This window comes from Eretmochelys imbricata, chromosome 16, assembly GCF_965152235.1.
Source record: "Eretmochelys imbricata isolate rEreImb1 chromosome 16, rEreImb1.hap1, whole genome shotgun sequence".
Lineage (NCBI taxonomy): Eukaryota > Metazoa > Chordata > Testudines > Cheloniidae > Eretmochelys > Eretmochelys imbricata.
The window spans coordinates 1,994,286-2,020,889 of record NC_135587.1 but is presented as its reverse complement, the minus strand read 5'-3'; the positions used below and the strand labels follow the sequence as shown (position 1 = coordinate 2,020,889).

The following is a 26,604-nucleotide window of genomic DNA, read 5'->3' as shown; positions in this document are numbered from 1 at the left end:
TCTCATTTAAAAAAAATATTTATTTAAAACAAAGTGGCTGGGCAGAGGGGTTTCTGGAGGTACAGTAACAAGTCAGGTTAAAAACACATCCCACCAGCCTTAGGGAAAGGCACTTTCCCCTATTAAAGCCCAAGACACATTGGCAAACACAGGTCCATCCCAGCCAACTCTCGAGCTACCCAAACAGCCTTTGAACATCTCTGCCAGCACTGTCTGGGATGAACACCCCATCAGGGTCCAATACTCAATTGCCCGTGGAAGGTAGCAGGCCATCAAATCTCTAGAATTCAAAGCTTCCAAACTGGGAGGAACGGTTGTTGGGTTTGGGTTGAGGTTTGTAACCAATTCGGTCATTTATCATTTGTTCTCGACTCTTGTGGTCATTGCTCAGACCAATAGCTCCTTCTCCATCACTGGCTCCCACTACATCCACATCTTCACGCTGCTTCTTGCGACTCTGGGGGAAGGGGCGGGGGGAGAAAAAGTGATCAACTAAAAAGAAGGACAATGGAAAACTAGAGAAACTTCCATGGAGGGAATGTTAGCACTGTCAAGGAGATGTCCATTTCAGCTCTGACAACTGATCACAGGGAAAGCCTTCAAACTGTGAAGGTAGGGAAAATGTTAAGTAAGCTGATTTCATTACAGGAAAACTACTTACAGACTGAACAATTTCATTGGATATTTTTGAATAGCCATAAGGATGAAAAATAGGGCTATCAAGCAATTAAAAAAATTGTGATCAATCACATGATTAATCATGCTGTTAAACAATAGAATACCATTTAAATATTTTTGGATGTTTTCTACATTTTCAAATATATTGATTTCAATTACAACACAGATGAAGTATACAGTGCTTACTTTATATTTATTTTTGATTACAAGTATTTGCACTGTAAAAAAATAGTATTTTTCAATTCACCTAATACAAGCACTGTAGTGCAATCTCATTATCATGAAAGTTGAACTTACAAATGTAGAATTATGTACAAAAAACTCTGCATTCAAAAGTAAAATAACGTAAAATTTTAGAGCCTGCCAGTCCACTTAGTCATACTTCTCATTCAGCTAATCGCTCAAACAAGTTTGTTTACATTTTCAGGAGATAATGCTGCCTGCTTCTTGTTTACAATGTCATCTGAAAGTGAGAACAGGCGTTATGATGACACTGTTGTAGCTGGCATCGCAAGATATTTATGCACCAGATGCGCTAAAGATTCATATGTCCCTTCATGCTTTAATCACCATTCAAGGGGACATGCAGCTCTGAATGATGGGTTCTGCTCCATAACACTCCAAAGCCGTGCGGACCGATGCATGTTTATTTTCATTATATGAGTAAGATGCCACCAGCAGAACGTTTATTTTCTTTTTTGTGGTTCGGGTTCTGTAGTTTCTGCAGCGGAGTGTTGCTCTTTTAAGACTTCTGAAACCACGTGCCACACCTCATCCCACTCAGATTTTTGAAGGCACTTCAGATTCTTAAACTTTGGGTTGAGTGCTGAAGCTCTTTAGAAATCTCACATTGGTATCTTTGCGTTTTGTCAAATCTGCTATGAAAGTGTTCTTAAAACAAACGTGCTGGGTCATCATCCAAGACTGCTATAACATGAAATATATGGCAGAATGCAGGTAAAACAGAGCAGACGACGTACAATTCTTCCCCCAAAGAGGTCAGTCACAAATGTAATTAACGCTTTTTTAACAAGCGTCATCAGCATGGAAGCATGTCCTCTGGAGTGGTGGCCGAAGCATGAAGGGGCATAAGGATGTTTAGCATATCTCGCATGTAAATACCTTGCACTGCCAACTACAAAAGTGCGATGCAGATGCCTGTTCTCACTTTCTGGTAACACTGTAAATAAGAAGAGGGCAGCATTATCTCCTGTAAATTGTAAACAATCTTGTTTGTCTTAGCGATTGGCTGAACAAGAAGTAGGACCAAGTGGACTTGTAGGCTCTGAAGTTTTACACCGTCTTATTTTTGAGTGCAGTTATGCAAGAAAAAAATCTACAATTGTAAGTTGCACTTTCACGACAGATTGCACTACAATATTTCTATGAGGTGAATTGAAAAATAGTATTTATTTTATCATTTTTACAGTGAAAATATTTGTAAAAATATACACTTTGATTTCAGTTACAACACAATATATATGAAAATGTAGAAAATAAATATTTAATACATTTAAATTAGTATTCTATTGTTTAACAGTGCAATTAAAGCTGTGATTAATTTTTAATCGCAATTAATTTGAGTTAATCGCAAGTTAACTGATTAATCGACAGCCCTAATGAAAATGTTGTCCCATAAGTGTTAATGCTGTGACTTGTGTATTAAGACACCTCACAACCGGCATGTATACAAATGACTATCAATTAATAGGGATGATGCTACAGTCACACAGGTGCATGGCAGTGCACCGCAAGTTAAGGGACTCAGTCAAGCCAAGTCTTGCCCAGGATGCATTTAGAGATAAAAAGAAAAGGAGTACTTGTGGCACCTTAGAGACTAACCAATTTATTTGAGCATAAGCTTTCGTGAGCTACAGCTCACTTCATCGGATGCATTTGAACTTATGCTCAAATAAATTGGTTAGTCTCTATGGTGCCACAAGTACTCCTTTTCTTTTTGCGAATATAGACTAACACGGCTGCTACTCTGAAACCTGTCTTTAGAGATCAAGTTACTCACAAAATGTGGGGGGAGTGGAAGGTCGGGTGCACAGCCATTCCCTGAAGAAATGGAGAAGGCCAGTTACACTCTGAGCTATGGGGCTATCATTCCAGGAAGGGATTCTGATGGCTCTGAAGTTTTAAGATGTTCCAGAGCTTTTCACAGAACTAATACACCTCTATAGCCCTAAGATTCCCAACTAACATCATTCTATGTTTTCAGTGTAAATATTATGGTTGTCCCAATGGCTGCAAGTGCATGAATACAAATGTCATTCACACAATGATAAATCTACATTAATGCTCCTCTGCCCCCCCTACCAAAAATAGATAGAGTCCCTCTCCACTCACCCATCCCCTCAGGGACAGCCTGAGCAGATATGCAGGCCTTGCAAGGTACCTCGGAGGTCACACTATTAGGGTCCCAAGAAAGCAAGTTCCAACATCAGAGTTCTCCATTGAGAATGACAGGCCCCAGAGCTATCAATTTTGGGAGTGTCAAATCACGACTCCCAGCTTCACTCGACTACTGAGAAGAGGAAAGAAGCAGATGTCTAAGATACACAGCAGCCAAATGATCAACCAACTTGAACTGCACCCAGACGTTACCTGGAAGCTGCAGAGCATAGGAGTAAGATGCTTGGTGCATGAACCATCACTAAGTAAAAAGGCTGCTGCTCTGCACTAGCTGAAATTTTCTGTTGGTTTTTGAGGGGTACCTACATGCTCATACACTGCTGCAGAGTGAGACTCTATTCTCAGACAAGCCCCATTATACACAAATCCAAATTACCAGGGTTCAGTCACCTGGTTTCCATACAGGGTGTCTCCAGAAGGTTTACTCTCACCTCAAGATCCTTTCTAATACTCTCAAACTCTTCTATATCATCTAGTTTCAGCTCCAGGCGGGTTGGTTTCCGACGCAGCATTTCGAACACTTCTCAGCCAAACTGGTTCCTGTTTGAATTTTTAATAGAGGGTCAGCAGAACCTGGCTAGTACAGGGGCGGGCAAACTTTTTGGCCCAAGGGCCACATCTGGGTATAGAAATTGTATGGTGGACCATGAATGCTCACGAAATTGGGGTTGGGGTGCACAAGGTGGTGAGGGCTCTGGCTGGGGGTGCAGGCTGGGGATGAGGGGTGTAGGTGAGTGCTCCGGGCTGGGACTGAGGGGTTTGGAGGGCGGGGGGGGGGGGTAGGGTGGAAGGGGGTGGCTCAGGTATACAGGCTCAGAACAGCACTTACCTTAAGTGGCTCTCGGAAGCAGCAGCATGTCCCCGCTCTGGCTCCTATGCAGAGGTGTGGCCAGGCGGCTCTGCTGCATGCTGCCTCGTCCGCAGGTGCCGACCCTGCAGCTCCCATTGGCTGCGGTTCCTGGCCAATAGGAGCTGCAGGGGCAGCATGCAGAGCAGAACCCCCTGGCTGCCCTGACCCATAGGAGCCGGGGGGGGGGGGGGGGGACGTACTGCTGCTCCCAGGAGCCATGCGGAGCAGCCCCCGACCCTGCTCCCCAGCAGGAGCTCAAGGGCTGGATTAAAAGGCCTGCAGGCCCTAGTTTGCCCAACCCTGCCCTAGTCCGCGGGAGACGCAGACACAGGTCTGAACGTTGTGGAGTTGCCGGTGACTAAGCGCGACGCAGCCAAGACTGCTCGACTTGCTCCCCGATAGCGGCCGCTCCGCTGGAATTGGCGAGCACGCGCCGCAGCGCGACAGCAGGCCCGCAGGCTACTGCTGCAAGTACGGGAGGGCCTGAGGACCCGGCCGGCCGCCTCTGAGGGGAGGGGCTGGGCTGGGCTCCCGCGGCAACAGACCAGTGACCATCTGCAGCCCCGAGCACCTGCCCGCGGCCAGGCCCACGTGCCGGCTCCTGCTCCCAGAATGGCCCCTGCCCGGACGGTTGACAGCGGCCCCCTCAGACTGAACGGCCCCGCGGGGCGGGGGGGGCTCCCGCGCCCCCGGGCGCCAGCTCGCCCCGACCCCCCGCACTCACCGCCGGCCGGCCGGCCGCACCCACTCTGGCCCGGCGCCGCCGAAAGCAAACGGGCCCCTGACCTAACCCGACCGGCCCCGGCGCCGCCGCCCCGTGGGCCCACGCCTCCCGGCATGCCCCGCGCCACGTTCCGGGCCGGCCAGCACCCCCCCCCGCGTGCCCCTGTGACCCGGAAGCACACGCGCACCCCTTCCACCCTGTGACCCGGAAGTGGCTGTGAGGCCCGGGCCGGCCCGCTGCCCAGGTCTCCCTCCCGCCCCGAGCAGCATGGCCTCCTCGCGGGCCCCCGCCATGCGTCTCGTCCCGGGGCGGGCCCCGCTTCCCCAGCCAGGCCCGGCTCCATCCCCGCGGGTAGGGTCTCGCCCGGACGCTCCGAGGCCGTTGGGGGGCCGCTGCGCACCCCTCGGTGTCGCGCCAACAGGCCGAGCCGGCGGCGGCGGGCGGGCCGTGCCTGGGGGGCGGGCCGTGCCTGGGGGCAGCCCCGCCCCGGGCCTCGCGCGGGCCGCCGGCCAGGCCCGGGGAGAGCCGCGGGGGGGAGGGCCGCGCCCGGTGCAGGGGAAGGGGCTGTGCCGTAGCCTCCGGCGGGCAGGCGAGCGAGCTCCGGGGCAGGCCAGGGCAGAGAGCAAGGGTGTGTGATGGGCCCCCTGGGGCATCCCTCACGGAGGGCAGAGTCAAGGTCATTAACTCTGCGTTTCCTGGTTGTCAGAAGTCGGAGTTTTGCTGACCTGATGTTTTGGAGGAAACCAGATTGAACTGGGCAGCCGTAGCTCTGTGTGAACGAAGCTCTTTGGCAGCGATGTTACTTTTTTAAACATAAAGGGAAATGTTGTTGTTCAGAGTAGGGGCACGTCTATACTGCCCACATTACAGCACATGGGCAGTGTAATCACGCGTTATCGCCGGGGGGGAGCTCTTCCAGTGATTAAAAAGAACACCCCGAACGAGTGGTGGTAGTTTTATTGCTGGGAGCGTGGCTCCTGGCGATAAAGAGTTGTCTATACTGGCGCTTTTCAGCACTAAAACTTTTGTCGTTCAGGGTGGTGTTTTTTCACACCCCGGATGACAAAAGTTTTAGCGCTGAAAATGGCAGTGTACACAGCCTTAGGGATCGTTTGGGAAGTTGTAGTTATTTAGGTTGGCAGTTGAGACACTACTGTGGCTAGGTTACAGTGAGAATACCTAGATCTCAAAGCACTTTATCCTCATTGTACAGATGGGGAAACAGAGGCATAAAGAGGTGTAGTGACTTGGGGCTTGTCTATGCTGTGATGTTGTCGACAAAACTTTTGTCTTACACGAGTACTTAAAAAAGCCCCCCGCCATGAAAGACAAAAGTTTTGCCGATGCAAGTGGCAGTGTGAGCATGGATTTGTCGAAAAAGCTAACGCCGCTTATGGGGCTGGAAGTACTTTGTCAGCAAAAGTGTCAAGAAAGTACCGAAAAAGAGTGTTTACCACATGCTGACTTTTAGCGACAAGGCTGTGTCGACACAGCCTTGTCACTAAAAGCTGCGTGGTGTAGACAAGTCCTTGGAAGGGGTTCTACATCTCCATCTCCAGCGTAGGAGGCTCAGAGAGGTGGGGTGGAGAGGCCCATTGAGCTCACTGTGTTGTACTCATGTGAAGAGGAATGCCTCATGGAGCCTGAAACAATAGCTCTGAGATGTGTATCTGTTCATCTGAAGCCTGGTCTACACTAGGGAATTAAGTCAGCATAACTATGTTGCTCAGGGGTGAGAAAAATCCACACCCCTGAGCAACATAGTTAAATGGACCTAACCCCTGATGTAGACTGTGCTAGGTCAACAGGAGAGTTCTCCTCTGGGTTTAGCTACCACCTCTCAGGGCAGTGGATTACTTGTGCCGGTGGGAGAACCCGTTCCATCAGAGAAGGGCACGTCTTCACTGAAGCGCTACGGCTGCAGCTGTGCTGCTGCAGCAACTTGTGTCGACATGCCCTGAGTCAGTGTTCTCATCCTTTTTCGCCAGTGCTTGAGGGCCTGTGACACATGTCAAGCATCTGTTCTCAGCTCCTCACCCCATCTCTCAGCAATGTGTTCTTGTGGCATGTTCCTAGCATGCCTGTTCTCAGCTCCCCACCTAGAGGGGCAAGGCTTCTCTGGATGCCAGCTCACATGGGGGAGCAGAGAGTGGAGTCTGGGGCTCAGATACCCCCAGATCCCTGCACACATGGAAGGAGAGAAAATGGGAGGTGTCCCCTGCCCCAATCTCTTCCCCACATTTCCGTATCATCCATCCCTTATCACCCATACCCATTTGTTCCCCTGTTCTTAATCCCTTCTCTTTTTGCTCCTGCCCCAAAGCCCTCTCCCACACTGCTTCTCCACCCTTTAATCCCCCGCATCCCAGGAGGCATTTGCCTGTGTAATTTATGTTCTTTTCAAACATAGTGTGAGCACCTTCTGAATTTTCTGCTGTGCTCAGATTACATTTCCCCAAAATGAAAAAAACAAAACACCCCTTGACAGAGGCAGATTATAGCCACATTCTTACGTTTCATTTTCAGCTTTCTACCAATGGCTGGGTTTGAATTTCCAGTGCATGGGGGTTGCTCAAGTACAATGGTTGTAACGTTTCCTCTTGACCCACTCAGGTCCTGTGCTTACTGTCTGGTTAGCAAACCTCTTGGGCACATGCACAGCGTAATCCAGTGTGTGCTAGTCTCATGCCCATCTGTAGGCCTAACTCTTTTTCAAATACCATTTTCACTTTGTCCACCAAAGGCTTAATAAGAGCCATACACTAACTGGGGAAAATGTCACGTAACTGGGACCATTTAGGGCACTCTTATTCCAGAATAAGAGCATCTAAACGTAGAGTTATGCCAAAGATGTTATGAGATCATTGGAAATGGATCCTTTACATAGGGAATAGAATGTTATAATCTAGTAACTGGTTGGTTTGACCTTTGTGTATATTTTGGAAAAACTGGGGAGTATGGTGGGGTAGGGTGTCAGTGGAATGTGTTATAAAGGGGAACGAACTTACTGAATCCCTCAGTTTCACGGCTACGTTTTCCAACAGTCTGGGGTCTTTTTGCTTTTGGAGGTCTTAATTATTTGTAGGGAGTGTAATTTTGTTGGGCATATTAACTGGACTCCATTGAAAAACATTGTCAGTCTTAAAGGTGACTTGCAAATAGTCTTGTACCCTTTTTGCTTCTATCTAATGGATAAAGAAGGGAAGAAAGGGTTTTTAAGTTTGTTTTTCCTGCTTGTTTTCTACGGGAGAAATTAAGGACCTGTCTATACGAAAAGATTCTCTGATGGAGAACTTGTGAAATGATGACAATTGTAATGTCGTCATGATGACATCAGAAGATCAGAGAAGGTTCAGCTGTAAAGTGGAGAAGGAATTACTGTTTAGAATTTTTCTTCTGTTTACTTTTAGTAAAACTTATTTAGCTTCTAAGGCTAAGTAATGTTTTGAATAGTGAAATTCCTTGTGAAAGATTCAGATCCTTCCTCCTTTCAGTTAGAGTATTAAGAGCTTGCACCAAACATGCCTTATATCACCCAGAGGTCCTCAAGCAAAGCTAGAGAAGAGCAGACTCTAAATTTTAAGGGCTTGTCTCTACATGGAGTTATTCAGCAATATCTCTGTGTGCATCCTCATATTCTGGAGCATGAGTGTGTTGTTCTGGTTTAGCTGAATCGAGAGGAGCAAGGCGGCACTCTTATTTCAGAATAAGAGCATCCACGCAGGGAGTTAATTGGAAATAGTTGATGCTGTTTAAATTTGCACCTACCTTAATTAAAATTAACTTTCAAGTGTCGCCCCAAAGGAAGAAACTAGCAGGAAAAAAAATGGTTAAAGAAAGCCTGAAAGGATTTTTGCTAACATAAAGAAGCAGAAAAGATCACAAGTCCAGGTTTTTAAAAACTCCTTTGCAGCTAACTCTTCTTTAACACAGTTTTGCTGGGGAATAGTCTCAATGTTCAAGTGAATCTTTTATATATAATTTCGGGGCTTCTCACCTGGATGACGTCATTAACTCTTTCTCACTGGGGGATGCTGTCTCACGCAGCTGAAGAGATTGCTGAATTGCTGCTTTGTAGCCAGATAAATATAAAATGAGTCTTTTGAAATCCTGCCTTTATTCTCCAGGCAACAAAAAACAAGCTCTCAGAGGACAGTGATGCTCCCCCACCCAAGAGATCCCATATCTTCTACGGCAGTTTGGAGGAGAAGGAAAGGGAACGTCTTGCCAAAGGAGAATCAGGGCTGCTGGGAAGAGATAGAGTGAAAGCTGCGATTGAGGCAGGCAATATTAACATAACCAGCGGTAAGAGAGCACTCTGCGTAACACCCTCTTCTTGTTTGGGCCCTGTGAAATCTGCATTAACAAGAACACAGACAGAATGAAAACATTAACGTGGAATCCTGCTCTTCCTGGTACTAAGGCTGCTGCAGGACGCCGTCAGGGAGGGCTGCATGGCTGAGCTAGGTGCAGCCGCACTTAGGAGAGTCACGGTGCTCCCGATTGGGAGCCCCCTGATCTGCTATGGTGTGTGCCGGGGGGAAGGCGCACAGATGTCAGGTTGCCCCCCTCCCCCTGCTGGTATACCCAGTCTCAGCTGGGATGGGGGGACAAAGGGGCACCTGTCTGCACCAGCCTCTGGCTGAGCCTGGCTGCTGTCTGAACAAGTGTTCAATCTGGTGAGTGCACTGCTTAAAGAGACAGCGTGCAGACATACTCCCCTAATACACACGCTGTCTCACTCACTCCCCTAACACACACGCACTTTTGTGGACTTCTTGTGTTACTGTTCAGCAGTGTCAGATTGGTCATATTACTGAGTGCTACTTTAAAAGGTGATTTAAAATGTGTCACTTTTACCATATACTGTATATTTGCAGGATGTTTTGTTTAAATTATAGGAATTTTTTTTTAAATCCGCTTTTCCCATTGCAATCCAATTCTGAACATTTTTATGCATTCATAGTAAGGCTACTTAATTATTGTCAGTGTATCAAACAATCTTGATTTAAAAACCCCGCTTAAAGATGGAATTAATTTTTAGCTGACTTAGAGACATTTATAAGGATAATGAGTCTTTGTTTAGGTTTGAATATTGGCCAAAGTTGTAGATGCTCAAACTTTGCCCAGCTGAAAGGCATGGAGGGCCTATGAAATCCACATTAACAAGAACACAGACGGAATCAAAACAATAACATGGAATTCCCTCTCTCGCTTCCAGCTGTGGCCCCAGGGCTGGAGAAGAGTGAATTAATTTTTTAAAAATAAATCCAAAAATCCACAAAAATAAAATGGATTTCATAGGACCCTAGGCATGCTGGCAGCTTGCCAGAAGCCTGAGGGTTGCACTTAGTCATCTGCTGCTCTTTAATACAGAGGTTGGGCCTGCTGAGACTACAAGTCCTAGTATCCAATGCTTCATCTTGATTTGAGCAGAGTGTCTGGAGGAACGTGGCCATTGCTGGTACCAAATATCCCTGCTTTAAATGGCTGTGAGAATCATTTTTAAATTATGTATAACTTTTAGTTGTTAGAATTGTCCAAACCTTTGCTGCTTTAATTTCATTTGTTGTTGTTTTAATCTGATGGCTCTGTTTCTGGCGTAGGTGAGGTCTTTGATCTTGAAGACCACATAAGTGAGCGTCAGGCAGAAGTGTTGGCTGAGTTTGAGCGCAGGAAGCGTGCCAGGCAGATCAACGTTTCCACGGATGACTCTGAAGTCAAGGCATGCCTACGAGCACTTGGGGAGCCCATCACGCTCTTCGGAGAGGGGCCTGCAGAACGGAGAGAAAGGTGCTATGCCGAGCCCTTTGTGAGGCTGATAGTGGTAATCACCCCCACCCCACTCAAATCCCCTGTCAAATTCCTTGAGGTGTTGAGTGCAGCGAGTATTGTTGTCCTGTGAGTCTTCATGGTGATGTAGGAGTTGAGGGGAGGAGTCAGTGAAAGAAACTGACCATTTCTCCTGGCCAAGATTATCTAGAACTCACTGAGTGAATAGGATTAACTTTTGATGCATCTCATTACAGACTGAGAAATATCCTCTCGGTGGTTGGCACAGACGCCTTAAAAAAGACCAAGAAAGATGATGAAAAATCTAAGAAATCCAAAGAAGAGGTAAAATCTCCCATTCTTAGTGTTTGCTGGCTGTTAATGCAGAGAGGAGGAGACTTCTTGACAGTCTATTTGGCAGCCTGTATTATTTCCAGGCCTCTGTCCTGGTGGATTCAATAGAGGGTCTGATAATATGAATTCACTCCACGCATCATCCCTTCCTGCCACTGCTGCCCATTTGAAAAAGCCTGTTGCTTCCACTTTCATAACCTATTGAATCAGGGGTGTCAAATTTGTTGTGTAGAGAGGGCTGCATTCCACTTTTAGTTATTGTCCAGGAGCCAGAAGTGTAGATGTAGGGCTCCATGCCCATCTCCTTCCACAGCTGAACACTTGCTGCTGGCAATGAGAGGACTGCATGAAGAGCAAGGCCAGAATATGTCTTTTTAGAGTAATTAACCTTTTAGTTACTATTATTAATATTAAGTACTTTATTGCCACATTCAGTGTCTTTTAGTGGGCAAATATCCCCTTGCCCCACCCACTTTGAGCCATCATACCACTGTTTCTGCCTTTCTCCACCCTCCTTTCTCTCCCTCTTAATTTTGTTTTTCCTTTGTTCTTTTCTCTGCATTTTCTTCCTTGCAGCAACTCTCACTTCCCACCCCCTGGACTTCCTTCCCCGTTCCGTCTGCTAAAATAATTAGTTATGCAGTGGTTAAATGAAAAGCTGAGACTGTGCAATCTGAACATGGCACGTGGGTTGTGTAAACATCTCAGACAAGCCAAATCTGGTCCATGAGACCGTGTGTGTGACATATCTGCCTTAAACCCTTCTCTAGGGATAGTAGAATCACACTAATCCACACTTTATAAACCCCCGAAAATAGCTGCTTCCCACTCCCAGACAGATTTACCAGCAGATGCTGCAGTGGCATTCTGGTACCATGGTGATGGATGCAATGTAGGGCACCAAATAGAATAGTGACATCACTCAAACTGTTTCTGGGTTGGTTTGTTTTTTAGTATCAGCAAACTTGGTACCATGAAGGGCCTAACAGCCTGAAAACAGCTAGGTTGTGGATCGCCAACTACTCACTCCCCAGGTAAGCAACCAGGTTACAAATTGAAAACAGTGGGAGAAGACATAAGCTGTTATAAGGAGCAGCAGACTTGTTAAACCAAGCTAATGATTGCCCTGTGGTGGGCAAAGCTGGGAGCTTGAGAACAGGGGACTCATAGCTGTGGTTGGAGCCAGGCATAAGGGACTATGGGGTTGTACACATAATGAGTAGCGCTGGCAATAGCCTAGCTTTGAGACCAGGAAGGGGAGGACAGGACCTATGTCAGCCCTAGAGCAGGGGGATGTGAGGTCTAATCACTCTAATTTTGCTCATTCCACAGGGCAACGAAGCGGCTGGAAGAAGCCCGTCTGTACAAAGAGATTCCAGAGGCGACCAGGACATCCCAGAAGCAAGAACTGCACAAATCCCTGAGGGTAAGGAGTGGTTTCATCTCTGATCGTAAGTGATCAGCAAGAGATGGCTCTACCAGAGCAAAGCTTCCAGACCTCGAGTGACTTCCCAGCTGTGTATTACGCTCCAAGCCCTGCCTAGCATGCTCTGCCCCTTCTCTGATTGTGTGACCAGGCTTCGCCTTGAACCTAAAATGGCCCTGTCCCGTCAGTGATTCAGAGGTCAGGGCTTGGGTTTAATTCTTAGAGCCCTGCACAGATACAAATTTATATCTCAAACAGGAGACGCAGACAACTGCATGGAAGGGATGGGGGCAGGGTGGGAGTGATATAGCCCTGCCAGAGGACCTGCCAGCATTGGGCACTGGCTCCTGGGAGCAGGGGCCCCACATTCTGCTCCTTTCCCCACTGCGGTTCCCAGGAGAGCCCTGCAGTTCCACCGATACCGATTTATAGCTGCGGATATCCGCATCCATGGATATAAATTTGTATCCGCGCAGCTCTGTTAATCCTCTGCCTGCAGGGCAAAGGGATGGAGACGCTTCTGCACGAGTAGCCTGTGACGATAAAGAAACTGCCTGGACTTGTCACTGGCTTGCTCAGCAGGGAAGAGGGATCATGGTTTTTTTAAAGATTGTTCTCTCACCTGCTTCCTTGGCACCTGGGAGTCTTAAACCAATTGAAAAAACCAACACAGTAACAATTGTTTGAGAATGAGTCAATGAACCCCCTTCTCCCCTGCTGTTAAAATGGAGCTGGAAGCCAATTCAGAGCTTAAAAGAGCATTCTCACACTGTGCTCTAAAGCCAGTAATATTCTACCTAATACCTCCAGAGGGGGGCAGCTTTAGATGGGTGGACTCTTTCCTGAGAGCACCCTGGCACCAGCTCTGGTGAAATCAATGGTGATTGCACCTGGTATGGAGGAAAAGAAGGGCCCAGACCACATAGGGCTCTCTGGATCAGAAACAACACTTTGAAGTGCACCTTCAAACATATCCAGTAGTGCAGGGCCCAGTAAGCTGAGAGCCAAGTAGTGCCATTAGACAGAACTAGCTCTCAGCACTTAGGCCTGATCTACATTACAAGTTAGGTCGATGTAAGGCAGCTTATGCTGATCTAACTTTAAGTGACTACACTAAAATGTAGCTCCCACTGATGTAAGTCGCCTACTACATTGATTTAATAACACCACCTCCGTGAGAGGCGTAGCGCTTAGGTCAATGTAGTTAGGGTGACACTGTGTCCACATAGACACTGCATTACTTACATCACCTTTTGGCTGTCAGCCCCACCATGTGCAGGGCTCACAGCTGTCAGTGCCCCACAACGTCTTGGTGGAAGTGCTCCTGGTGAGGACGCACAGCGCAGACAGAAGGAACATAGTGTGGACGTGAACCACCACTTTAGTTACTGTAGTGGCTGTACATCGACTTAAGTCAACTTAATTTTGTAGTATAGACCTGCCCTACAGTAGAATGGGTCTGTTGCATGGAGGTAGCATGGGGCTGGGGCAGTTCACCTCTTTGCAGAGGGACTTGGTGAAGGCCTCTGTTCTCTTTGCTTGGGTGTGTTGCTTGAATGGCCTCCTTAAAAGGGGAGGCTCTTGCTGGTTTGTGCTGTTTTAAGTCAGAGTTGTCTTTGTGTCTTTGCAGTCCTTGAATAATTTCTGCAGTCAGATTGGGGATGACCGCCCGATATCTTACTGCCATTTCAGTCCCAATTCCAAACTCCTGGCTACAGCCTGCTGGTCAGTTTCCTTTTACAATACTTTTTGGGAGGGGAGGGGTGAGAAGGATGTGGCAGAGTCCTGGGGGATTTATTCTTGGGGGAATTCTGTGCCAAATTTTTTTAAAATTGCGAACAATATTTTAATATTCTGCATATTTTTTGTCAAATTAACACCATATAATCATGCGAACTTTCAATTATCTTGGTAATTTATTTCAAAATACCTTTCAGCAAGTGACTGTAACAATATAGACAACAAAAAAGATTCAGGAAATGTTTTTTGACAAATAGATCCCTTACTAGGCATATTAATACAGAACTTTGAGTAATGATTCCTTTAAACTATAATACAGAAGTGTATTTTCCGTACCCCACAGAAGCAGTGAGAAGGCTTTGGGGAGACAGGGGTAACGGAGGAGCTGAGGGAGAGGGAAATAATTGCTGGGAAGCAGCCTGGGAGTGAACCCGGAGGGTTGTTGGGTGTTGGTGGGAGAACTATGGAATAGGATTTTTTGGGGGGGCAGGGATTGTTAGGGAGCATCCCCCATGCAGACCCTGGCTGACCCCTAGCCTCTCCCATTGAGTCAAGTACATCTGCCCTATCCCCGTGTGTCCCTGCACCCCAACTTCCCATTTAGCCAGGCATATCTGCACATGTCCCAATGTGGTCCTGTACCTCCTTGTCCCTATGAGGCCCTGCACCTTCATTCAGCCAGCCATAGCTGCCCCTGTCTCTATGTATCCCTAGACCCTCAATCCCATTCAGCCCCTGGCTCAATGTCACCCCACTAGCTCCTGTGCCCCTGCCCCAGTCTGCCTCCCGCACTAACTCTTCTGAACCCCATTGTGTGTGACCACCCCCAGCATCCCCATGTGCCCTGCTCTGTCCACCCCCTACCATATCCCGTGCCTTCTCACCTGGACCTGCGGGGCAGGGCGCTGTGAGGAAGGCAGCCTCTGGCCCCTCCCTCTCTGTGGCTGGCTGCTCCAGCCATGGAGTCAGGTGCCCTCTTTTCTGGCACCACATCAGCCCCTGGTGGGTGAAAGGTGTAATTTCAGTGTGACCCCTCTCACGGCTTCCCTTTGACACCTCGTCAGAATCCATTATTCTGCAGGGCGGGGAAAGACTGCGGTGGACATTAATTCTGTGCTTGCACAGTGGTGCCAAATTCCCCCAGGAGTAGGGATTTGAGATCTCAGTAAGGCTTATACCTGCTTTTCTAAACCCTGCCTTCACCCCATTCTAGTTCCTAGCAAGGGTTTGGAGCATCTGTTTCTCTTATAGCAAGGTCACAAACCATTCCCAGCAGCTTCATTTCATGCCCTCACTTTTCCCTTCTGTGCCTCAGGCCCTCACCCCTCTGCCCAGCCCTTCAGTGTGTGGTTTGTGGGATCATGTCATGCTCTAGTGGCTGCACCACAAAGAGGATCTGAGCCTGCAGTTTACACACACACAAAACACTGAGTGGTACATTCCACCTCTACATTGGAGGTGGCTCTTCTTGCATTGGCTAAGAAGCGCTGCAGAGCAGTGAGAACTGTCCCCTCTCCTATTGGTTGAGCCCTTAACTCACAATCACTCCTCAAGGGAGGAGACTTCTCATCTGTTCAGTGGCCTGCCTGCCGAAGACCCCTCTAACCCTTCAGGGATCAGTCTTGTGGGATTTAAGACAGTGTTCACCAGTATTTTAGTCACTGCAGTAGCCCCACACTCTGTTTTCTTAGTTCGTTTTTGAGCTGTGCTCTTGGAGTTCACACTCCCTCCTGTGCTGTGACAGTGTGACTCTGACCATGTTTCTTTGTGTTCAACAGGAGTGGCCTGTGCAAGCTCTGGTCTGTGCCTGACTGCAATCTTGTTCATACTTTACGAGGTAGAGGTGCTTTTGCTGAAGCAAGCTCTTTGCTAAGTACCTTGTTCCCCTCAGAGTCCGCTTATAATGTAAACCATTGCTATTTGGCTAAAGATGTTTTGGGAACTGGATTTTTTGTGAGTGACTCTCCGCAACTTTCACCAGTAATGGAGAGGGGATGAGAGGGGGCCATGAGCTCACTGTTTGTTGCTGGTCATTGAAATTGGTGGGTTTTTTTCCTAGTCTGCTGTGCTTAGCCAGATGTCCAAGTCCCTGGCTAGTCCACAGTGAGGAAGAGTCCTGGGGTTCCATGTCCAATAAGCCAGAACTTGGTTGCACAATTCTGACCTGATAAAACCTGTTGTCAGAAGAGCTGGTGGGGGGAAGCAGAGATCACCCAGCAGAGCATGCAGTCTTTTGACTTTCTCTTTCTCTCTCTCATCCCCACCCCCGCCAAGGGCACAACACCAACGTAGGAGCAATAGTGTTCCATCCCCAGGCTACTGTCTCCCTGGACAAGAAGGACGTGAACCTGGCCTCTTGTGCAGCTGATGGCTCTGTCAAACTCTGGAGCCTTGAAAGGTCAGAATGATACTGGACAGTTGCAGTATTGTTGATTTTGTTTTATTGGGCACTTAGCGCCTTTCTGCAAACACGTCCTGTTCTTCCTTGTACCTAACAGCTGGATATGAGAATTCAGCAGCGTCCATGGGAGTCTCTTCTGCTCTCTCTCCACACCCATTTGTCTTTTACATGATTTGGGGTGGGGGAGTCCTCTGCTGAGGTTCAGAAAAGTCTGCCTGATGACTTGCTTCTTGACAGTGAAGCCCAGTTTTGGGTGATGGACTTTGTTCTAAGTGCTGCTGAGGTCTTAAAACCCTGCATTGGGAGTTCAGTGTTTCACCGTAGTCTTCTGCCAGGAGAAAATTCCCAGCTGCAGGTGCTAAGGAGTTAACTTTTCAGATTGCCTGGGCTCTCAGCTAAAACCAGTATCAGGAGAGGAATGGACCAAATGTACCACCTTGCTACTGAAGAGTCATTTGTTGGGATCAGAAGCAGTAGCTGAACACCATTGCATGGAGTTAGCTATCATCGAAAGCCATGTCCAGCCTTCAGTCTGGCAAGAATAAAACAACGAGGAATGCAGGATATTGACATCTGGCTTGTTTTAAAAGCAAAGCCCTACAGTGTGTCTCTGCATGAGACACAGGGGGCTTTGAGGGCCTCAGCTCCTTCCTATTAGCTCTGAGGGATGATTTTTAATTGCCTCTGGCATGGCAGCAGTAAATTTGCACCCGGAGAGATGTAGTTATTTGTCCCATGTGGACATGGAGATGGTTATCTCTTTAATTGGCCTGTTTGGATGAATGCTTTTCTTTCTGATACTCTTTCAAACCTCTTAGGGGCTGCTGGGCTGGTGAGTGTAATTATGGCAGAACTGATACCAGCCCATTCATGACCACCATGTGACTCCTTCTGCATGGCTGGTGTCGTGTCTTCCCGTCACTGTACTGATTCTGGGCAACTGGGATGGTGATAACTGCTGCTCCTCTCTGCCATGTTCAGATTTCATGTCCATTGTTTATTATTCTCTGTATTACCGTAGCATCTAGGAGGTGCTGTACAGCCACAGACAAGATAGTCCCTGCCCCAGGGAGCTCAGTCATTTAACAGTGTTATTGTTTATGTTGCTGCTGCTATTTTAATTACAAAGCACCTGAAAACAATAGGCGCTTCTAACATTCTAATTAATTCTCTCTTGGGGTGACCCTTCTCTTGGGTGTTTCTAGGCCTGGACACACACTCATGTGCATACAGGTTTTTGTCAGTCATGTTGCTGTGTGACCCTCGTGGCTGCAGTAGTGCGGGTGAGGCCTGTCCTCCCTGGAGAGAATGTGTAACACCATTGGTTTGTTTCTTTCAGTGATGAACCGGTGGCAGATATCGAGGGCCACACAATGAGAGTGGCACGAGTGATGTGGCATCCCTCCGGGAGGTTCCTGGGCACCACTTGGTATGTGGCGTTGATTTACCGTACTCGGGGTGCTAAGTTTTAGCTCTTAAATTATAGGAACAAATAGGAGCTGCTGTATGTCTGCAGAGCGGGGTTGGCAAACTGATTGCCAAAGTAAGGGGGCACATCTCACCTCAAACTGTCCAACAGAGGTCACACCCAGCCATTTTTTGCAATAAGCCACAGGTTACTGCAGGCTGGGGCCTTAAAAGGGCAGGACCCTGGACAGACCTCCATTCTCTTCCCTTCCAGAGAGACCCTGTTGGTCTCCAAGTGAGTATAAAGTACAAGCTGTCAGAATAATATTTATCCCTGTGGAAACACTGACTAGTGGAATAACCACTTCCTGCCTTTTGGGATGTGCCAACTGTCAAAGCCTTGTTGTCGAGCCGTGCCATCAGCTCACTGCTCACAGCTGCTCATGGTTAACACTGATTTTGGTCGGTAGAAAGCATGAGTAAATAAGTGTTGGAATACAGGTTCTCCTGCTAATGGGCTTGGGCAGGGGGTGGAGCAGATCCTATTTAGTCACTGTTAAGACCCAGATACCCTGAGGGCAGAGGGTCTGGTCTACCCTGAAACCCAGCCGTACACGTAGTCCGAATATATCTGAAATGTTGGCTCCAGAAGGAGCCACAGACCCTGCTGCTTAGTGGAATCTCTTTGAAATACCCCCAGGGAGAACAGTAATAATCCTCATGAGTCAGTGACCCCATTCTCCGCTTCTCTTCCTTCCATTCCAGTTCCAGGGGCTCTCCAAACTCTGTTCCCTGCTTTGTGTCTTGCATCTGTAACTGGCAGGTTATAACGTACTTTTCCTGGGTCTTTAAACCATCACCTGACTCTTTGTTTAGATGGGGACTCACCTTCCCCTCCCCTCAAACTATGCATAGGTGTTAAAAATAATGCCTCTCTCCCAACAGCCCCCTAAGTAAATATCTGCTAATCTTCCCAGAGCACTGGGTGCCAAAGTTCACATGCTCTTCGGAAATCTGCCAGTCAGTTTCCCTTGGAACCGAAATGACGCAAACTGGCAGCTTGTCAGTATGACTAACTGACTTACCTGGAGAAACAAATTCTTACTCAGGTGCCGTCACTTGCATCTTTCAGCCCCCTGCTAGGAAACCTGCCTGTGGAGTTTCAGAGTAACAGCCGTGTTAGTCTGTATTCGCAAAAAGAAAAGGAGTACTTGTGGCACCTTAGAGACTAACCAATTTATTTGAGCATAAGCTTTCGTGAGCTACAGCTCACTTCATCGGATGAATTCATGCATCCGATGAAGTGAGCTGTAGCTCACGAAAGCTTATGCTCAAATAAATTGGTTAGTCTCTAAGGTGCCACAAGTACTCCTTTTCTTTTTGCCTGTGGAGTGAAAGCTGGGCACAGTGAGCTGTAGGAGAGCATCTGACAGTGTGGGGCAAATGCAATTCTCCATGTGTGGGCAGTGAATACACATCTTTGCTCTGCACTCTGAGGCTTGTAGTAGGAAGGGGGCCTGAAACATAAGCCCTTATGTCAGATGCCTGGTATGAGGCCTGAGGCCTGGGCTAAAGTAGCGTTCAAAACTTTGCTGATATAAAGCAAAATCGGGCTGTGAACTAGAGACAGGCTCTGCTCACAGAATCTGTCAAGAACAGGGCTGATATTGCAAAAACACACACTCCTAAGAAGTGCAAGGCACGGAGCATTCACACAAACACATTCCAAAAGGGTGGTACCAGAACACCTTGATGCCAACACATTCCCTAAAGATAACAGGAACACACTGACCCATCGTAAAGATAAGGTCAGGATGACAGTGTGATGGATAGAGATGTACAAGGTGATGGGTGGTAACTGGCTTTGTCAGAGTGTGTCAACTGACACACTGCCCCTCTGACATAGTAACTTGTTTGTATTGATGTATAAAAGATATCTCAGAGTGAGTGTCTTTGGCTGGCCTGCGGACAATGGAAAGTCCCACCATTAACTGAGCTAGTCCATTGCAATGGGCATACATGTGTTAGTGTACCTGTAACAATTGAGTCAGGGAATTAGGACCATGCTTCTTTGACAATAAACCTGACCAAGTGCCTTTGCTATGAACCTAGTCTGTGGATTTATTGGGCAGTTTGACTGGAGCCTCCTATATGGGCTTTCTGGCCAGAGTCAGTACAGCACACAGAGAGAAAACACACGCAGCCAAACATCTGACCACAAGGCTGACTTGTCCCAGCAGCACTACCGCAGGCCTGCGTGTGCTACTGCATTTATACCACACTGGGCACTCAGTGGTGAAACGTTCATTTTATTGGCAGGATCTGTGCTCTCTTTGGTGGCTGGCCAGCTGGCTGCCTTTGTCATGTGGCACTCGGGAAGCGTCCTCTTCCCCAGCACATTGCAGGGACACTGCAGAACACTGAGGATTTCTCAGTGTCATCAGGGTGACGAGGCTCGTTCCTAGTCATCCCATGCTGTGCGGCAGATGAGGTTCTGGGTTGACCAGCAGTGATGTGCTAATGAAGCAGTTATTATCTGTGTGTGTTTCTAATGGTGTCTGAGCACCCCCATACCTTGTCGTCTGCGCCAAGGTTAGACTTCTGAAAAATACACTGAGTTGGGCACATGGCTTTGTTTCTCCAGCTATGATCACTCCTGGCGCCTCTGGGACCTGCAAGCTCAAGAGGAGATTCTCCATCAGGAGGGGCACAGCAAGGGGGTCTATGACATCGCCTTCCACATTGATGGCTCTCTTGCTGGGACTGGGTAAGATTTACACTGAACCTTAGCAAGGTTGTCGCTCAGGATCAGGTGCCCTCTTGCTGGGCTGGGTGTGTTGCTGAAGATTAGCATTTGGGCTAGTGACCACACTTGTGTGTTTAAGAAGTGTCAATGCTGAGTTTTCTGTCCCCAGTGGCATGGATGCCTTTGGTCGGGTGTGGGATCTGCGTACTGGGCGCTGTATCATGTTCCTGGAGGGCCACCTGAAGGAAATCTATGGGATTAATTTCTCCCCGAATGGGTAAGGAGGGAGCTGGCATGGTGCAGCTGGGGCTCTGGGAGCATGAACTCCAACTGAGACCAATGTGTTCTTCCTTCTCCCCATGGCAGATATCACATAGCGACTGGCAGTGGAGACAACACGTGCAAAGTGTGGGACCTCCGCCAGAGGAAGTGTGTCTACACCATACCTGCCCACCAGAACCTGGTGACCGGAGTGAAGTTTGAACGTAAGTATCTCCCCTCCCACACCTTGGTTTGCTTAGCAACACTTCCTCCTAATTCCCTGGCCTGATGTGGCTGGGATGGCACTATGTGCAACAAAACTGCAGAACAATCAGTGCTGGTAACAGCCAGAAATCCCAAAACTCAACTGACTGCTCTCCAGAATCTGCAATCTGGTGTTGGCAATCTGTTTTCTGCTGCTGTTTCTACATGCGAACCTCACCTCTTCCCCTCTCCTTCACTGCAGCTACGCATGGTAACTTCCTGCTCACTGGCGCTTATGATAACACAGCCAAGATCTGGACTCACCCAGGCTGGTCCCCTCTGAAAACGCTGGCTGGCCACGAGGGAAAAGTAATGGGACTGGATATCTCCTCAGATGGGCAGCTAATAGCAACATGCTCATATGACAGAACCTTCAAGCTGTGGATGGCAGAGTAGCTCCGAGCTGCCAGTGACTTGGGACAGGGAGCATCACAGACTGGGCTGTTCCTGGCTTTGTTTTTTTTTTTTTTTTAAATATAAAATCAACTGTTGCATCAACTACAATGGTGGCTAGAGTTGCTGGCTGGCATCGGCTTCCCCATGGTACAGGCGTGTCCCCCTGTGCTGGGAGTTGGCCAAAGTCAGGGTTGGGCTGGGCTCCTGGAGTGATGCTGGAACCTCACTGTATAGGATTTGCTTTGTAGAATCTCTGCCCCCTGCCTCTGGGGAGAAATTCTGGTGTGAGCCATCTGCTCTTCCTCCCCTCCATCATGGGCTTTACTCTCTTTGTTATACCTGTTTGTAACTACCCACACCCCTTTCAGATGCACTGTGCCGTAAAGCCCATCGGTTGGTATCACCCTCGAGATCAGTTTTATAGGAGACTTTCCCCAGCCATGGAGTCTGAATGATCTTGCTTTTGGCACAGAGCCAGCTGCTTCAGTCATTTAAATATGGCACATTGGTTCTCCTAGCGCAGAGACTGGATCTCTGCAGAATGTGGAAGCCCATGCCCCCTTGGGCATCTGCTGTGGGTGAATTTTAAGCATGGGAAGAGGAGGGAGTTTCTCTTGATGCAAAATCAGGCTTGAACTGCCCAAGATCCCCTTCCCCCTCTCTGATACTTCAGAGTATTAAAACACAAACACTTTCAAATCACATGGACTTCTCCAGCTTAAGCTGCCTGCAAGTCTCTGCTGAGCCAGTGCATACAGAGGTGTCAGTTACAGCTTTGATGCTAGTTTGTTTCGCTTTAAGGTTCTTGCTCTAGCCACACACTATAGAAATCATAGAATATCAGGGTTGGAAGGGACCTCAGGAGGTCATCTAGTCCAACCCCCTGCTCAAAGCAGGACCAAGCCCTAATTTTTGCCCCAGATCCCTAAATGGCCCCCTCAAGGATTGAACTCACAACCCTGGTTTAGCAGGCCAATGCTCAAACCAATGAGCTATCCCTCCCCCCATAGAGAACTATAGAGAACATTCACTTTCTCAAATCTTTCCAGGGAAGTTTTGCAGGTGCCTATTTCTAAGAAACCTGTTGTGACCTCAGTGTCTGCTCGTTTTGATTGTGCTGGAGCTGTGCCGAGGAGGGGCCTAAAGCATCTGTGACCAGCCACAGCTGTGCACCCAGGAAGCATCACAGGGGGAGGCATCAAGCCAGCTGTTGTCCCTCTTCTCTCCCTACACTTGGCTCAGCGATATGAAAACCTTACATGCGGCAGTGTATGTACTTGGGAGAGTGGATGGGTGATACAGGGTTGCTCATTCTCAGTTGCACCCTTCCCTGTGTTTTGTTTGTATGCACGAACCAATGCATTAAACAGGGCGAAGGAGATAGGAGAGTTCCAAACATGCAGATAGCCGTGCAGTGTGGAACAGCTGTCTGTTGTGGGCTGTCTCTGAAAAGTGCCCCCAGCAAGGGAGAAGCAGCTTCATCTTCTCCCATTCCTTTGACGAGTAGCTGTGTATGCCCGCAGCAGAGTACTTCACCACCACCAATTCCTTAAGTGCTGTGGGGGATCATGGTTAGTGAAAAAGAATGAAATGGGACCCTTTTGGCTGAGAAAGTGGGGTTACTCCTTGTCTCTCTAGCTGACTACATGAAGCATCTGGTTTCACCTGCTCTTTGTCCCATCACCCTAATTCATTAGTGAGAGGGTTCCCCCCGAGGAAACAATGGCAGCTGACCAATACCCAGTGCACAGTCTGCTAGGAGTGGCCATCTTTCCAGCCCGGGGGTTGCCGTGGCAACATAATGGCCAAAGTGCAGCACAGACTTTGCATATAAACCCAAAACAAGTCCTGCCGTAATCCCAGCCTGTACAATGACCTTCACTGGGGTCCCCACCTCCAGCCAGCCCTGGCCTGGAGATACCACTTAAAATGTCCCGTGAGCTATCCAGTGCAATTTGCTCTTTTAAGATGTAACTCTACTAAGCAACCAATGTTTGGTCTTCTGGACAGTACCTTAAAGCAGGTTACACTGTAGTTTACAGGCAAATAGAAATCACTTGATTGAGCTCCGCAGCAAGACCTCATTTGGCTGATTTCCCTGCAGCTACGCAGCCCTGTCCCTCCTCTGGGTTGCACCAGCTACAGTGACCTTCGAGGTGCCTGCAGAAGGAGCTGCTGCTGGAACAGGCTGAGATCTAGCTGGACTCTGACCTAGCAGGTCTTTCTTTATTAAACAAATGTAGCCACCTGCCTTCTGAAAGCATGGAATTAATTGCAGAGAGGCCCATGACAGCTCTCAGATGGTAACAACTGGATCCAAAGCAGCAGCCTGCGCTCCTGAAGCCATCCAGTCCCTTATAGTTTCCTTAGTGGCTCCAGCTTCTCCAGTTTTCTCTCCTCCTCCTGCCCTCACCCCATCCATCAGGCTGTCATTCCTCCCACAGGAGTCCAGACTTGTCAGTCTCTAGCAGAAGGGATGGGTCCCATCATCATGTTACGTGCCCCCTTTCTCACACCAACAGGAAGTGCCTGCTATGACGGAGACTTGAGCCACCAATGGGGCTTCCCACAAGGATGGTGGGGTACAGCCTGCAGGAAGAAGGAAGCTCCACCTCTTCCCCATGACACTGCGGCCCAAGGCCTTTCCTGATGGCTGAATAAATGTTAAAAGTGGGTCCCTTTCCTTCCCCAGTTGTGGCAGTTGAATTCCAGCATTGCTGCAAGTATGTTCCTACCTCTCGGATTGCAGCTCCCACCACTCAAAGGCAGCCACCTCTGAGGTGAAACACACCTACTGCATGACAGTACACAGTAACCCTCCCCAACAATCGGGGGAAGGACATGAGGCCAAACTTCCATAACTCTTACTGAAGGAAGCAGAATATAATTATCCACGTGGCCAGTGGCTACCACACCTGCTCTTTATTGACTCACCTTCTAAAGACAGCACCTCCAGAACACTGGTTGAGTGCTGATGCAAAGGGAAGAAACCCCTGACTGGCTCATGGCTATTGCTTCCTTAAACGTCTCCCATCCACATTAGAAAGGCCCAGGGCTGCTCAGTTTGGCTAAAGCACAACTTATGATAGGCTGATGGAGCAAATGTTAAAGAAACAAAACTGCTCAGGCTGCCTAGATACTGAGCATTCCTGGGGACTAATGCAGTTACCCACAGTGGGCGTACCATGCAGTTCCTGCTAGCTGCCAGCCAGGTACACAATGGGGAACACTGTCACTGCTATTGAGCCAATCTAGGTGCAGAATAGGCACAGCTGAGGAATCACATGTCAGCGCGAACCTGGGGGGTTGGAACAGCCTTCCCCCTGCTGCCCCTTCAAACAAAGCTACTGCAATCTGAGCCCACTCGCCTAATCTGGAGGCAGGACAAGGAAACAGGACAGACACTGCTGCTTTCTCTGTTCGAAACAGGCAATCCGTGTCCGCCCCATGGAAATGGAAACCATCCACATTTATTTTCTTGCCTCTAGAAAAGAAAGTGAGGTTGAGGGGTGAGAACAGAGGAGGAGCTGGGACCCTGGCACAGGAGCTGTATGTGTTTGATTGTAAACAACACAACAAAAAAGTGCAACAATTAGCTCAAAAAGACAAAAGATGAAATTTCTTGCAGGTCTTTGCTGTGGGTCAGGGGTCTGCTTATCCAGCAGATGGAAACAGCGCTGCCTCCCCCCTCCCCCCCTGCGAGGACCTTTGGCACAACAGATGGTGTCAGTCTGTGGACATGAATGTCCTGGCCTGCATGTTGTCCTTGGTGGCACCCAGATCCATGGTATTATCCCAGGAGAGACAAGAAGATGAGTCACAGGAGAGCCTCTGGAAATCTTCACTGTTTCCATAAGATTCTGGCTCATTCCTCTTGGGCTGGGGTTTGCAGCATCCCCTCCTCTTGGGTCACGACCATCCAGTATAATGGCCTTGTTGCCCACTATTATGAGCATCTGTATTCCTGAAGCGCCTTGGCACTCATGTCCCGTAGTGCCTTGGCCCCAGACCCCATGACAGGCAGCAAAGAGCTTCAGCTGATGGGGCAGTTCCTGAACGCCATCCAAGTTCTGCTGCTCTTGGTGCACATGGCTCAGCATGGCGGCTGGGGAGCCCCCAGGCCTTTGGATGCAGCCAGGCCACTAGCATGACTGGGTGTATCACTGAGAAGAGATCAGGAAAAAAGTTCATTAGCCAGAGGCTGCAGTGATGGCCCTGGAGGGTGCAGAGAGGGTTAAGAGGCCCAGAGCAGATGCAAAGTGGCTGATGTCGCCTGGGACATTTTGCTGTCTGAGAAGACGTTGAGCTCTGGACTCCAGTTATGGGGCTTGCCAAGCCCTCAGCCTATGCCCCACAGGAACTGCTTGGTCCAGAAGATGGAGAAGATGAGCAGCAGCGTCACAGTGAGGATGATGGCCATCAGGTAGGCGAAGATGCGGAACTGGGGGTTGCGTATGCACTGCCGAAGGGAAGAGTGGCTGGGGATGGAGGTTGGCCTAGGGGAAGCCTGGGAGCTACCTAGCCTGGGCCCTGGATCTGTTCCCAGGTTGAGGGTATAAACCCTGGGCTGGCGCAGGAAGTACCGTGATTTCTGCTCATCCTTTAAGCACAGCTGCCGGCCCTCCAGGATGATATGGTTGGGCTCCAGTTTGAGCAGCCGCAGGACATCCGAGTTGGTGGGCAGCTCGGTGATGGGCTGGTTGGAGGGGAGCACTGTGGGGTGGCGGCAGAGTGGGCATTGCAGCCGGTTGCGGTCAGGGGACACCAGGCTCAGGTGTGCCAGGCACTCGATACAAAAGGAGTGCTGGCACTCCAGGAGCTTTGGGGTGCGGAAGGTGTTGTTGAAGGGGTTCCAGCAAACCGGGCAGTCTGCCTCTGACTCCCCGCACAGCCCTTCTGACATGGTCTCAGTGGGGCAAGGCACCATCCCCAGCTGCTGCACCCATGAAGCCCATTTGCTGTGAGGGTTGCAGGAAAGATGATCCCACCAGCTGCCTGGAACAACACAAAAGGCCCAGTAACAATGCATCCCTCTGCACCCCAGTGAGCTGCTAATCTCCCCAGGCATGTATACCCTGCTCAGGACAGGACAAGATGAGCTGGGCAGCAGGGCAGGGGCTGATCCAGCCACACACTGCAAGGACCCCGGGAAGGGGAGAATCGGTAC

At 48.8% G+C, this 26,604-nt stretch overlaps 3 protein-coding genes across 4 annotated transcripts; 1 reads left to right on the top strand and 2 right to left on the bottom strand.

Moving 5' to 3' along the window:
* Positions 1–2: 2 nt before the first annotated feature.
* Positions 3–4,811, bottom strand: CDC26 (cell division cycle 26). 2 transcript variants are annotated; one of them, XM_077835534.1, is made up of 3 exons: positions 4,671–4,811; positions 3,528–3,636; positions 3–457 (listed from the first exon to the last, which is right to left on the bottom strand). In XM_077835534.1, the coding sequence occupies exons 2-3, from the start codon at positions 3,606–3,608 to the stop codon at positions 281–283; spliced, it is 258 nt and encodes an 85-aa protein (XP_077691660.1). In that variant the 5' UTR covers positions 3,609–3,636; positions 4,671–4,811; the 3' UTR covers positions 3–280. The 2 variants fall into 2 exon arrangements, with proteins under 2 accessions (XP_077691660.1, XP_077691661.1); XM_077835535.1 differs by lacking the exon at positions 4,671–4,811 and adding an exon at positions 3,926–4,105.
* A 53-nt stretch (positions 4,812–4,864) lies between these two features.
* Positions 4,865–21,545, top strand: PRPF4 (pre-mRNA splicing tri-snRNP complex factor PRPF4). Its single transcript, XM_077835529.1, has 14 exons — positions 4,865–5,021; positions 8,798–8,975; positions 10,277–10,463; positions 10,700–10,787; positions 11,751–11,830; positions 12,129–12,222; positions 13,853–13,947; positions 15,741–15,799; positions 16,237–16,360; positions 17,703–17,792; positions 20,415–20,537; positions 20,686–20,793; positions 20,883–21,001; positions 21,244–21,545. Exons 1-14 carry the CDS (start codon positions 4,938–4,940, stop codon positions 21,435–21,437), a joined length of 1,623 nt encoding a protein of 540 aa, XP_077691655.1. The 5' UTR covers positions 4,865–4,937; the 3' UTR covers positions 21,438–21,545.
* A 4,231-nt stretch (positions 21,546–25,776) lies between these two features.
* RNF183 (ring finger protein 183) lies at positions 25,777–26,364 on the bottom strand. Its single transcript, XM_077835684.1, has one exon. It carries the CDS (start codon positions 26,362–26,364, stop codon positions 25,777–25,779), a length of 588 nt encoding a protein of 195 aa, XP_077691810.1.
* Positions 26,365–26,604: the final 240 nt, after the last annotated feature.

What these genes read in the sequence shown, in the direction of transcription:
- CDC26 (XM_077835534.1), bottom strand. Translation starts at nt 3,608, where the DNA reads ATGCTGCGTCGGAAACCAACCCGCCTGGAGCTGAAACTAGATGATATA. An exon ending in GTATTAGAAAGGATCTTGAG is followed by an intron (nt 458 to 3,527) that starts GTGAGAGTAAAC and finishes CCCTTCCCCCAG; the next exon opens with AGTCGCAAGAAGCAGCGTGA.
- PRPF4 (XM_077835529.1), top strand. Translation starts at nt 4,938, where the DNA reads ATGGCCTCCTCGCGGGCCCCCGCCATGCGTCTCGTCCCGGGGCGGGCC. An exon ending in AAACTCTGGAGCCTTGAAAG is followed by an intron (nt 16,361 to 17,702) that starts GTCAGAATGATA and finishes TGTTTCTTTCAG; the next exon opens with TGATGAACCGGTGGCAGATA. An exon ending in GGCTCTCTTGCTGGGACTGG is followed by an intron (nt 20,538 to 20,685) that starts GTAAGATTTACA and finishes TTCTGTCCCCAG; the next exon opens with TGGCATGGATGCCTTTGGTC.
- RNF183 (XM_077835684.1), bottom strand. Translation starts at nt 26,364, where the DNA reads ATGGTGCCTTGCCCCACTGAGACCATGTCAGAAGGGCTGTGCGGGGAG.